The following is an 11765-nucleotide window of genomic DNA, read 5'->3' as shown; positions in this document are numbered from 1 at the left end:
ACACACCACAACACACACATACACACACAATATATATATATATATATATATACTACTATATAATATANATACACACACACACATATTATATTATATATAATATATATATATATATAATATATATATATATATATAATATATATATATATATATATATATATATATATATATCTATATACATATACATAATATTATACATACATTCATACTCGCATAGATATATACATACATAGGTATATATCATATACGAACACACATACATATACCTTTTTAGGTACATATGTGTATATTATAATGCAAGTCTGCATATGAAATGATTTTTGCTTGTATCGACGAAATTAATAAACATCGTCTTGATTTATTACTCCTGTTACCATCGTTAGATTTGCGTTTAATTTATCTGTGTACACCAAACAATTTTTCCAACAGATTGATCAATTAAGAGCACAACTCAAGGAAGTGGCAGACGGTAAACGGTTTCTACTGCAAGGCGGAGATTGTGCTGAATTATTCGCCTATTGCAATAAGAACCAGATAGAAAATAAGGTAGTGTCCCCACTCGTGAACTCTTTTGTATGTGGTGAAGTATGTTTTGTAAGCATTTCCTTCCATTACTGTCGAAAACGACTCTTGATTTTTACCATATTTTTTTTGCGCAATGATTCTGCTAAGCGGTTCGTGACGGTGATGTCGAGTGGAATGATTACAGTGGTGGGATTGCATGTGGGATTGTTCGTCACACTTCTAAAGCACTTTGTGATGCCTTTTTTAAGAAGTCTCATTAAGTGCGTGTTCAAACCTCATCTTGCCATGCACACTTCACTATGCTTGTAACAAGCCATTTTGTAATTTCTGTGTGTGACAGTTCCAAGTCGGTCCGAAAAAAACTTATGTGGACCTGTTCTGCTCGCACTAGCCTGTTGAGAAGGGCCTTTGAATTGAACGCACGTGTATTGACTTACAGCTTGCCCAGTGACTACAATTGGAGCACTAATTTTTAGTATGAAATCTTTGGTTTTCGTTATATTTGAAGCTTGAGCTTATGCTTTGCTATCTACTCAACGAAATGTCAGGTGAAGATAATGTTGCAGATGTCGTTGATTCTTACACATGGAGCGCATTTACCAATTGTGCGTATTGCACGAATTGCGGGTCAGTACGGCAAGCCCCGATCGTCGCCCACAGAAATTATTGATGGTATGTGGTAATGTTATTGGCTCGGTAAACAGATACCATGGTATAGCTAACAGCTACATGAATTAATCACAACTATGAAACATATTCTATGATTTTTTATCAATTCAGGTCAATTTATTAGGTCTCTCACTCGTATTCAGCGAGTATGGCCCATTCTTTGCATTAGTTCAAGGTTCAATTAGCCCTGTTGTGTGTGTCTTTGTTAAGATACGGAGCCGAATATAGCACCATTTCCTTTGTACCCGAGTTGATCCTGTTTCTATCAATCGCATCTGTAAATTGACATTGTACCGGCATGTGCAATAATCACTCACCGCTAAATTCTTACCGTGGTTTTCACTTTTCAATTGCCAAATCACACGTCGTTTTCGATAGGTGAAACATTTCCATCCTTCCGCGGAGAAAACGTAAACGGCATGGAAAAAGAAGACAGAACGCACGATCCCCAGCGCCTATTGAAGGTGAGTTAGATTTAAGCGCTGGAGGTTCGTGTGCGATATGTATCTCAAGCACATATTGTCGAAAATTAAACTACTTTCTGTTCTTCAAGTTTTGAGCAAGTACAAGTAGTATGTGCAAGTTATCGTCAACGTTCGATTTCATTTCTATGTCAATTGATTGAAAATTTTGTGGTTAGTGGTGTGCGCTTAGCGTATTACATATCAATTCGTACAGAAATGTTTGTCTCCTGAAGCACAATATATCATCGATGGCACCAAATGAGCTTGTTACTTTCATTTTTAGAGTTCAATATTCGCCGGACTATCCTCCATCTCAAATTATCAATTATCGAAGTATTAGTTTGACCTTTTTTCAAGAAATAGCCACACCCCAAATTCTTGTGATGTGTGGCGCCCAATCACTATACTTGACAATATACAGCCAACAGCGGCTAATAAGAAGGTTGCGTATCACCATGAGTGCATCTAGTTATATGTCAGTGAACAATGAGATGTTAAACATTGCCTTAGGATCTGAAAAATTATATTTAACTGAAGATATTGTTAAGCTCTATTTATTGTTACATGTCCCATCTCCGTCCATCACCTGCTCGAGGCAGATGTCTATTTAGGACACTTACACCCACTTACAACTCAGTAGTGGTACACGGTGGATAAGCAGGCGCGAGAGTAAATACAAGTGTTTTTCTTCATAAACGACAAGCATTTTATATATACCTGCTTGTATTCACACAAGGCTCAATCCAGAGCAAAAGTCGCCCAATTAATGGGTTCTTGCAAATAAGAGATATCCTCTATCGCATTGAAACGTCGATGCACAGTGCGCTCTTGATTCACTGATATCGTGCGAACACTATTCTAGTACTAACCATTTTCTTTCATCGCTCGCGGTAGGCATACTTTCACTCAGCGGCTACTCTCAATTACATTCGAGCATTGGTACACGGTGGATTCGCGGACATTCGCAAACCCGAAAATTGGGAGTTATCGCACGTGGAAGACTTGCACACCCGTCAACTATTTGAAGGGCTTTCTTCGAAGGTAAGGCTGTACATTCTAGGCTTGATTGCAATTTCATTGTGATTCGTCAGGTATCGGTCCAACGTGTCTGCAATTTTGAAGCGAATCAGTAGGCGAGCTAATCAGTCGGTACGCGATTGAGAATAATGTGTGCCCGCTAATTCGGGGTTCGGTTGTGATACAGTGTTGCAAGCAGTCTTTAGTGATTTGGAGTATGTGTGAGGTTTGACCATGTCCTCAGGTAGGCGTACCAGTTGAGGTGTGTTTCGGGGCGTGCTTCATTTTAGACATGGATACTTTAGATCAGAGCCTTCACACTCAGCCGCCTGATTCTTTTGTCTGGCGTCCAACTGCACTACACTGTGTTTTCGAGGGTAGTATCTCTATTATGCCACAGAGTTCCGTTTGTCTTCTCTCCATACGGCATGTGTATATTGTTCAAAAGAATCATATACGCACTGCGCCATGAGGTATGTGGTCCAATTCAATATTGGTATTTGGCTCCACGGAATGATCTAGAGCTATAGAGCGGCTATAAACGAACTATTATGTGGGTCTCTCCTTCAGCCTCACCAAACATAAGCGAGTATAGGATATACAGTTTGTATTCAGCTAGACTATAAGCTCCAAGGGTATGTCACACGATCACAGATTTTACAAATCGCTCATCTACCATCGACTTTACCGACTGCTAAAAGTATTTAGTCGCCGCCGAGTATTGCACTTTGCGCTAGTACGCCAACCACACACTTTTTTTTGCCTGATATCTAATAGACTAACCAAAAATACACAGAACATCTTTCGAGTGCGTATATACATCTGTATACTACGATTTATCAATCTTGCGGTCGATTATATACAATTTTTGGTAATTTATCCGCCAGTAATCAAGCGGTACGATATGGATACAATAATGCTTCTTGATTTGATTTTTTTATCTAACAAATAGAAGGAAGTCAATGTACCAATATGTCGTTTCAAACAAGCTTGATAGCTAGACATGCATGGAAAACGGATCAAATACAGCATTTCTTACTTGCATAGCCCATTCAATCTTATATTTTTAACAAATGATGACACTAGACAACAATCAAGTCTATTTGTAAAAACACTATTCAAGTTCGTGTCGCTAGTGATTCTCACTCTAACACCCTCACACCTTTGATGTGCCGGGCTTTCCCTGGTCAGGTGCAAGAAAGCTTAGAGTTTATGAAGAAAATCCTCAATGTGAAGGACAACGAGGCCTTGCGATATGCAGATTTCTACTCGTCGCACGAGGGGCTTATTCTGGATTACGAGGCAGCACTGACTCGTGTCGAGGGTAAGTCAATAAATCAGCTCTTTGGCGATTTTTTTTGCAATATACACTATTAGGTTCTTGATTAATGCATTTCCGAATTCACAACCAAGTCTTATAAATCTTATGTCTATTAATGTGTAAATGTCCCTCGATGTCTAATATGTGTGAGGCATAAGTGCGTTGTCGTATCTCACATACCCCAGCCTGAGTGTATTGCGACATGTACAACTGTGTGATTATCCAGCGTAATTGCCAAGTCCATAATTTATGACACTATGGTGCTCGCTTCTGTTGTTGGATCCCTGGCACTGTGATGGATGTGTGTCTTGTTTGATTTTTGTGATAGATATCATTGTTGCATGTATGCCAGTGAACCCAGGCCGTAACAGGCAGCTCGATTGTTTTCTAAGCCTGCTGAAATAAACACGCTTTTGTAGCCTTGATGTGATCTATATTGACAGCGCCCTATGTTTGCTCCAAACATGATGTTTGCAAACAGTACCCATCGTACATGCAAATAACCCAGAATGGAAAATGGAATACACAAAGCAAAACTTCTTTTTCTGTACATACACAATAGGAACTGGTGAAGGCGCAAAACACTACAACACAAGCGCACATTATATCTGGATTGGCGATAGGACACGCGAGATCACTGGAGCTCACATCGAATACTTCCGCGGTATCGCCAACCCAATTGGTATGTATGTAAGAAAGCCTGTACGTGCGCATGCGTAGGGATGGACTTGTTGGGGCAATTTGAGCTTTCTCAACTGCTATTGAAACTGTTGACGTGTCTGTAAGAAGGGAAGCAGCTGTACAAGAAGATGTGCATGGTTTTGAGTCGACTGCGCGAGCAATTCCGTACCGTACTTCCATACTCTCCATCCAGCACAGCTGTTCATGTTTTGACACCCTCAGTCGCATGTACACATGTTCGTCGTCAATTTTTCTTTAAATGTTGCATGCGATTGATGGACATGGCAGCTCAAAGAAAGCTCTTCCTTGCACAATCCGTGAATTAACGTGGTGAGTTTTTTTTCACGAGTTTTTTTTTTGGAAGTGTTTATATTTCATGATGAAATCAAGTTCGATTTAAAAGGCACATCTGAAGTACTAACAATGTGTCGGCTGCTAATATTGCGCGCGTGTGCGCCTTGAAAGTCCATACCTCTCAGTGTAGAATTTGATTGCAAGTTCTGCCAGATGGGCACCAAAATGATTGATTGTACGTGTCTTCCTGACTTCTATGAAATGTGAAACCTCACGGTCATTTTAATTTTCGAAGCTTACCTGCAAGCCAGATTCAACTTAGAGACGTGACTAGTGTACACGTATACTACTTCTATAACGAGGATTCCATGATTTTTATTCCGCTACACAGTATGGTGCATGGCCATTGTCACAGTTGTCCAATATCAATGCGCCTGGGTGATAATTGGTTTAGAGCCAAGCAATCATCGCAAAGTACCAACTGTTCAGAATATAGCTTGCTCGTACTTTTGATAGGTGTGAAGTAGAAAGGGTTTTCAGCTACAGACTCATTCAAAGTACACGCGGCCTATGAATATTTTGTGGGTAGTGAGATCACAGGTGTCATGCGCTGCAGAGCACAGCTACTTGACGGTCTCACAATATATCCGTGCAAACATCATTATACGCGTGTACTGATGCGACAGGTGTAAAATGTGGGCCCTCTATGGAACCAGAAGAGCTCGTGCGTCTGATTCGTATACTCGACCCTGACCAACAGGCGGGCAGATTGAGCATTATCACGCGATATGGTCACGCCAACATCAAGTATGCGTGTAGATTCGTTTGCGTGTGTGCTGTGAGTGTTTGAAAGTGTGCTAAGCTATAACAAAAAGAGTATTTCTCCTTACATCCCTTTTCGTGATGTTTTCTTTCAGTGTCGACTAGGTCCTGCATCAAAGTTGTGCGCTTCTCCGTGTATGGCTTGAGATGGAAAATATTATACTTTTGCCAAACAAAAGATCATTATTTCGGTGGAATTCATGTAACAAAGGGCTTGCCAGGAATTTGTGGTTTGGGTTGGAATGAATGGTTCATAGTTAGTAACACGGGTGATCTTTGGTTTACCTTGAGGTTCTGTCAAATTACAGTGTGTTTGCCCTGCTAAATCGATGTATTTTGTGCCTGTAGCTGACAGTTCGATAGTTAGGCACATTTATTAGGGAACCACACATTGGTGACAACTGGACTGATTTTCTGCAGACTGTGAGCTGAACGCTTTAGATTGAAATTTAAATTAAGGATGCTCGTAGTTAAGGCGCATAAAATAGGGGTTTATTTCCTTGGAACATACACTGGTCAAACCAGCTTATCTGCCCGATAGTTGTCGGGTGGTATATATTGCGAAGTGGTGCAGATAGGATAGAAGTTTGCAATTCACTCTTATAGCGCTTTCCATAGCTCAGGTATATGCGACTGGTTAAGCGCTAAAATACAGATCATGCATGTATCTATAAGTTTAAAGCCCTTACGTGGCTTATTGCTGGTTGCTCTCAGCCCATAGAGGCTGTCTTGGGGGGGCGTATACTTTAGTACCCGTGGATGAGTGTCATAATGTATGTCACTGAAAGCTCTAAAGGTGTAGCTCTATTAAAATTTTACACATTTTCTCGCGCAGGAATTATTTACCTGCACATATCAAAGCGGTTCAGGAAGCAGGACTTAAAGTAGTTTGGGTATGTGATCCAATGCATGGCAATACCGAATCCTCTCAATCTGGCTACAAAACACGAAGGTATGGTCTAAATGATTTCATATATTTACGTGAGATTGAGAAATGGACTTTATAGCTATCCGGTGGGGTCTTCAGTTGATATGAATGCTCGTACGTAATCTTCCCTTTATATTTTGTTTACAGCTTCGACAATGTCCTTTCTGAGCTCAGGAGTGCATTTAACATACATAAGGAACACAGAGGCCGATTGGGCGGGGTTCATTTTGAACTTACTGGAGGTGTGTGCAATTTAGGTCAAAAGGTGCTAAAAAGGAGACCACTCTGCTTCTCACTTACAATACTTTCTCGGTGTGAAACCCATTTTACCTTGGTGCATGTGCCAGTCGCTCGTTTGTCAGATCGAATGAATATCGGGTTGATTCTAGACCTAGATCACTCATAGTATACAAGGTATTAATCTGTCCATTGCTGGAAATGACTACCACAGACCACGGGCACGTGCACATAAATATATTAACTGTAAATGCTGTGTATCTTTATTTGGATCTATCGGGACGTTACTTAGACCCTGATGCAGAACTTTGAAAATGGGAAGTATGCAGAAATATAGAAGACATGCAGCACACATACACGCACAATCTTGTTTGAGAAGCTAGTCCGCACGTAAAGCTGCTAGCTCCTGATGAAGCAAATATCTATTACGTATGCATGTTGTTATGTGTATATATACATGCTTTTGTATATTGTATTCGTGGGATATAATTTCTCAAGTAATGATAGATGCTACAGGGCATCGTGCATCAAAGCCTGCGGCGTGACTCGCAAAGGTGCACTTAGTATTTGTGATAGAGATCAAGATTGTCCGGCTATGCGGCTCCTGTCGAAGTTGTCATCTATATAGTACAGTACTTAACTTCAAATATTATGCTAAAATGTGCTGTTTCAATTATTTCATTGCAGATAATGTCACAGAGTGTACTGGAGGCTCAGAAAATCTTAAAGACACGGACCTAGGGACGAATTACGAGACTTTCTGTGATCCTCGTCTAAACTACGGGCAAAGCATGGATATGGCATTTTTAATCGCCGATTATTTCAATAAGGCACGCGCCACCAAAAATTCCATGGTGCTGTAGTGGATACATTTTTCCTACAAATTAAAACAGTTTCACGAATTTCAAATCAGAGTTTCTAGGCTATTCTCAATTGAAAATCATGTTTGAATCCGCTTCAAATCGTGATATGGAAATTTGGATTTGTTCACAAGTGTTGCTGGGCTAGTCTACAGAATGAAGTATTCTGGCAAATAATATTCAGCTACAATGCGCAGTTGAAGCAGCAAATGACACTAGAAAGTTAAAGAACAATGACACGTAAGTTGGGGTTAGCAAACAACATTCGACGGATGACTGACGATGTCCTGACTAATCACAGACAATCTGGTCTCTTGCTAAGCAGCGTTTTCTATTGCTTCCCCAATCTCGGGATTGTTTTGGTTGCTGTTGTGCTATTTTGGAGTTGTACAACCTTGAATGATTCTGAGCTTGACAAAAACGGGCGCTGCCCATCGTCCTAGCGCGCAATCGAAGCACCACAGGTGTACCGAGAAGGACAAGTAGATATGGTTTAGGCGGCTTTCTGTAGCATCTATACGATCGAGTGGACTGTTCTGAAGTGAACACGTAATTCGAAAAATGTATAAACATGCCTCAGAGTAAGGGTGGGGCTTCAAAATTTATTTCAAAGTGAGAAAACCTAGGAACACGGTAACCGGCTGACAGTCACTATTATTACTTCTACTTAGGGTATCACCTAATCATATCATGCTACACGAGCACTCCGCCCTCAAGTTATAGATGAAGTGAGGGGTATGGTAAGGGATAAGTTTCAATTTATTTGGCGCAAGATATCTCGGACTAGAATAGCATTGAACGATGAACGATACCGGCAGTATTTATCATTGATTGCGATCTCGAAGCTATTCTTCCGAATCGAAACACGTACGTGCTGTTCCCTCCGCACTTTCCACAGTGGCGCCAAATGAAGCCCAGTATTCTCAGGAGGTGCCGAGGGCACACCGTTCAGTTGAATTCAGTATATAACCTCGTCAGCGAATTCGAGATTTTATCTAGAAACCAGATGAGGGAGATATCCAGAGGCATGTTCTAGAAGCGCAAGAAGAGGATACAATATATTGTACCTGTTTTAGGGTGAAACATAATAGCCATGAACTATATAATGAGGCAGAGCAGAGCTTCATTGCGGGCAGGGGTTCCCAGTACTTGCGGCCTTCACATGCTGGTGTTTGCTTTTAGGAATTAATTATACCGATAGTATTATCTGACCTAGCCATTTGGAGCCCAACCCTAGGCAGTATAGCCTATATAAGCTTAGGTCTATTGACTCCCAAGCATGAAGCCGTGGCACTTCATGTTACACATCAAGAATCATACGCGCGAATTCTATGCACCTCCTGTGGCCATATCGTGCGAGCAGATAAAAATAGCAAGCATACAAATGAAAGGTAGTAACAATTTTTCCGACGAGTACATGTTATACTCAAAAGCTTCGTGCATCAAAGTGCTCAAAACAATCGCCCAGCGCTCGTATATGGGCTACCGACCACCAGACTGGGTGTTACCCTAGACTTGCATTGATTAAGTGCATTCTATCAAGCCTGTAATTCGAAACCGTTCTAGATGTGTGGTCGCATGAATGCGACGATTTGCGCCGAGCTCGTTTACGAACCATGTAAAGTCTATAATAGTAGTGTCATTGATACCATTTGTCTATGAATGATAGCGGTGGCAATCCGTCTCGCAGTTCACGAACCGCTGAGCCTTGTCTGCTTGTATATCTGGCTGTGCGTGTGCACGACACCCACACAACCAGTTCGGGTGCTCGACGGGGATGCTGATCAAATCCGTATCGAAGAACTCTATGAATTGTTCATTCATCAGACGCACCTGGACATGAAGGCACGGGAGGTATATCAGTTTCGAGAAGGGCAAGAACATCGACATTGAGAAGTCAGGGCCTTATTACATCGCAATTAATTTGGTAGATGGTGTTGATTCTCTGCGCTACATGAAGTAGCGCGAAATATCCAATATACTATCTTCCTTCGGCTAAATTACGTTCGCATTGTTGAAAACAACCAAATAGGTCTATTGGTTAAGAACCATCAGAAATAAACACAAGCCATACTTTCGATCCTGCATATCTCCTGTACTCCTCGAATATGCTTGTTAAATTCCACCTCTGCAGTTTGCGCAGGCATCCAATAAAGGTACCTAGTGAAAGCAGGGTGTGTCGTAGTGTCCAATTTTGGTTAAACCCAGCAATGAATAGCAAATATTCGAGCTTGTACCAACCTCTACTACACTTCACTTCCCAAACCAATACAGGTAGGTAGTGATGCGATATCTAGCCCACACACTCATATGTAGTATTTATACGTTATACTATACAATGTCTCAAACACTCAACATTCACATATCCATACATTCCAAATTTGCGGGAATTTCCGGGCAATACAATCTCGAGTGGAATAGGATCAAAGTAAAGAACGTCATCACAGTCATGCTACGTAGCAAACGTACGAAGAGAGCGCGCCACGAAGTCTACAGACGGTATTTGAACTGCTAGCGCTGTCTAACGCTTTTTAAGAGTTCATGTCAGTTAAAACGCCGAACAATTTTTGAAAGCTTACAAATAAAAGATACGTGAGATTCTCCAATCTGCAAGCACTTGTGGTTGGGTGCTGCGCCGTGAATCATACCTGTACGATGCCTCCCTAGATTGCACATAATCATGAGCGGGTAATTGAGCTTAGGATCGAGTGCTAAGCGCATGGTATCCACCACTGTCTCTTCTTCAATCGGTGTCCACGCGTGTCTATGATGACTACTCTTTCCCAGATGCAATAGTTCGATATCATGATCATCCACGAAGTTCAGCCTGCGTGCCAGGTGTTGTAATTAAGATGCTATTTCAGCCCTACCCGATGGAATAACTCAGATAGCAGCTATATATACAAGCTACGAATGAGCGATTACTAGCACCAAAGTAGAGTATACATATACAAAGCTCTAGACTATTTTGAAAGCTTGTTAGAGCGAGTGAACGACAGACGATTTAGGGCCAGTTTTTACTGTAGCATCGATCAATACCTATCTCTGACGAATTCTCCATTGCTCTCGATTGACATCTTAGTGCTCAATGGTATAACCCAGACAATACGATTGTTCATGTAGATGCTCTCAACTTTGTGTCTCACCAGAATTGTTGCATTAGCACTAGTGCTGCAAGGGGCCGTATTGTTAGGTCAACTGATGGCACGATAAAACTTCAAATGTAATATATGAAGATTCCACCTACAACAGAAGATAAAAATCAATCCGCTGTACAGCACAAGGATTTTGTGCTGCATATACTTTTCAAGTAAGGAAAGCGCGATGCATACGCGCGATACTCCAAAACAACTACCCAAATTCAAAAACGCTTACGCACAATTCTCTGTGTGGTTCCTCGGGTGCCAGGAAGATGACTCTTTTCAACTTGAGTTTCTCCATGAAAGGAAAGTTTAGTTCGTTCGGTTGCCCACATCGATATAAGCCTTCCTCAACGATGCCAAAGTTCTGCAGTCGAAATCAAGGAATGTGTCACATGTGTGTTAATATGATGCGCAATGATGTCGACAGATGCAATATTGATAGGTTTATCGCGGTTCAGGGGGCTTAGTCTGTGCATTCTATAAACTTCGATGACACATTGAAGAACAAATTTGACGTCATAACTCATCACCACAACTACTCGCGAATTATCTCTGTGGCAATCTTATTGTAAAAGGACAAAGAAGAAAGCGCAAAACAATATATTTCGAGCTCGAACATAAATTTTGATATTATGAAAGGGATTGAAATTCAATTGAAGCAAAATCATCCAACATTCAAACATTTCTCAGTAAATGTATATATGAATATCTAAACACAAACACGTACACCTGCCTATATATATATATATATATATACATACATATACATATACATATACATATACATATACATATATAATATAA

General features: G+C 40.8%; 2 protein-coding genes across 4 annotated transcripts in view; one reads left to right on the top strand and one right to left on the bottom strand.

Moving 5' to 3' along the window:
• The window catches only part of SARC_10705 (3-deoxy-7-phosphoheptulonate synthase), an 8752-nt gene extending 894 nt beyond the window's left edge, over positions 1 to 7858 (top strand). Inside the window, exons 2-11 of the mRNA XM_014295244.1 lie at positions 430 to 546; positions 1074 to 1197; positions 1573 to 1658; positions 2553 to 2699; positions 3867 to 3999; positions 4559 to 4678; positions 5658 to 5778; positions 6629 to 6745; positions 6869 to 6963; positions 7646 to 7858. Coding sequence (XP_014150719.1) covers positions 430 to 546; positions 1074 to 1197; positions 1573 to 1658; positions 2553 to 2699; positions 3867 to 3999; positions 4559 to 4678; positions 5658 to 5778; positions 6629 to 6745; positions 6869 to 6963; positions 7646 to 7821 — 1236 coding nt within the window. The 3' untranslated portion in view covers positions 7822 to 7858. The remainder of the gene's footprint in view (positions 1 to 429; positions 547 to 1073; positions 1198 to 1572; positions 1659 to 2552; positions 2700 to 3866; positions 4000 to 4558; positions 4679 to 5657; positions 5779 to 6628; positions 6746 to 6868; positions 6964 to 7645) is intronic.
• Positions 7859 to 8563: 705 nt separating this feature from the next.
• SARC_10704 (tyrosine-protein phosphatase) lies at positions 8564 to 11328 on the bottom strand (the record flags this gene model as incomplete). Of its 3 annotated transcripts, none has more annotated exons than XM_014295241.1 (5): positions 8564 to 8885; positions 9468 to 9651; positions 9893 to 9978; positions 10467 to 10645; positions 11198 to 11328. In XM_014295241.1, coding segments are annotated over 4 exons (573 nt in total), but the record flags the coding sequence as incomplete, so codon positions are not given. The 3 variants fall into 3 exon arrangements, with proteins under 3 accessions (XP_014150716.1, XP_014150718.1, XP_014150717.1); XM_014295243.1 differs by adding an exon at positions 10858 to 10989 and having other exon boundaries at positions 8863 to 9651; XM_014295242.1 differs by having other exon boundaries at positions 8863 to 9651.
• Positions 11329 to 11765: the final 437 nt, after the last annotated feature.

This window comes from Sphaeroforma arctica, assembly GCF_001186125.1.
Source record: "Sphaeroforma arctica JP610 unplaced genomic scaffold supercont1.1356, whole genome shotgun sequence".
NCBI lineage: Eukaryota > Ichthyosporea > Ichthyophonida > Sphaeroforma > Sphaeroforma arctica.
The sequence above is the reverse complement of the archived record's forward strand: the minus strand, read 5'-3'. Positions and strand labels throughout refer to the sequence as shown.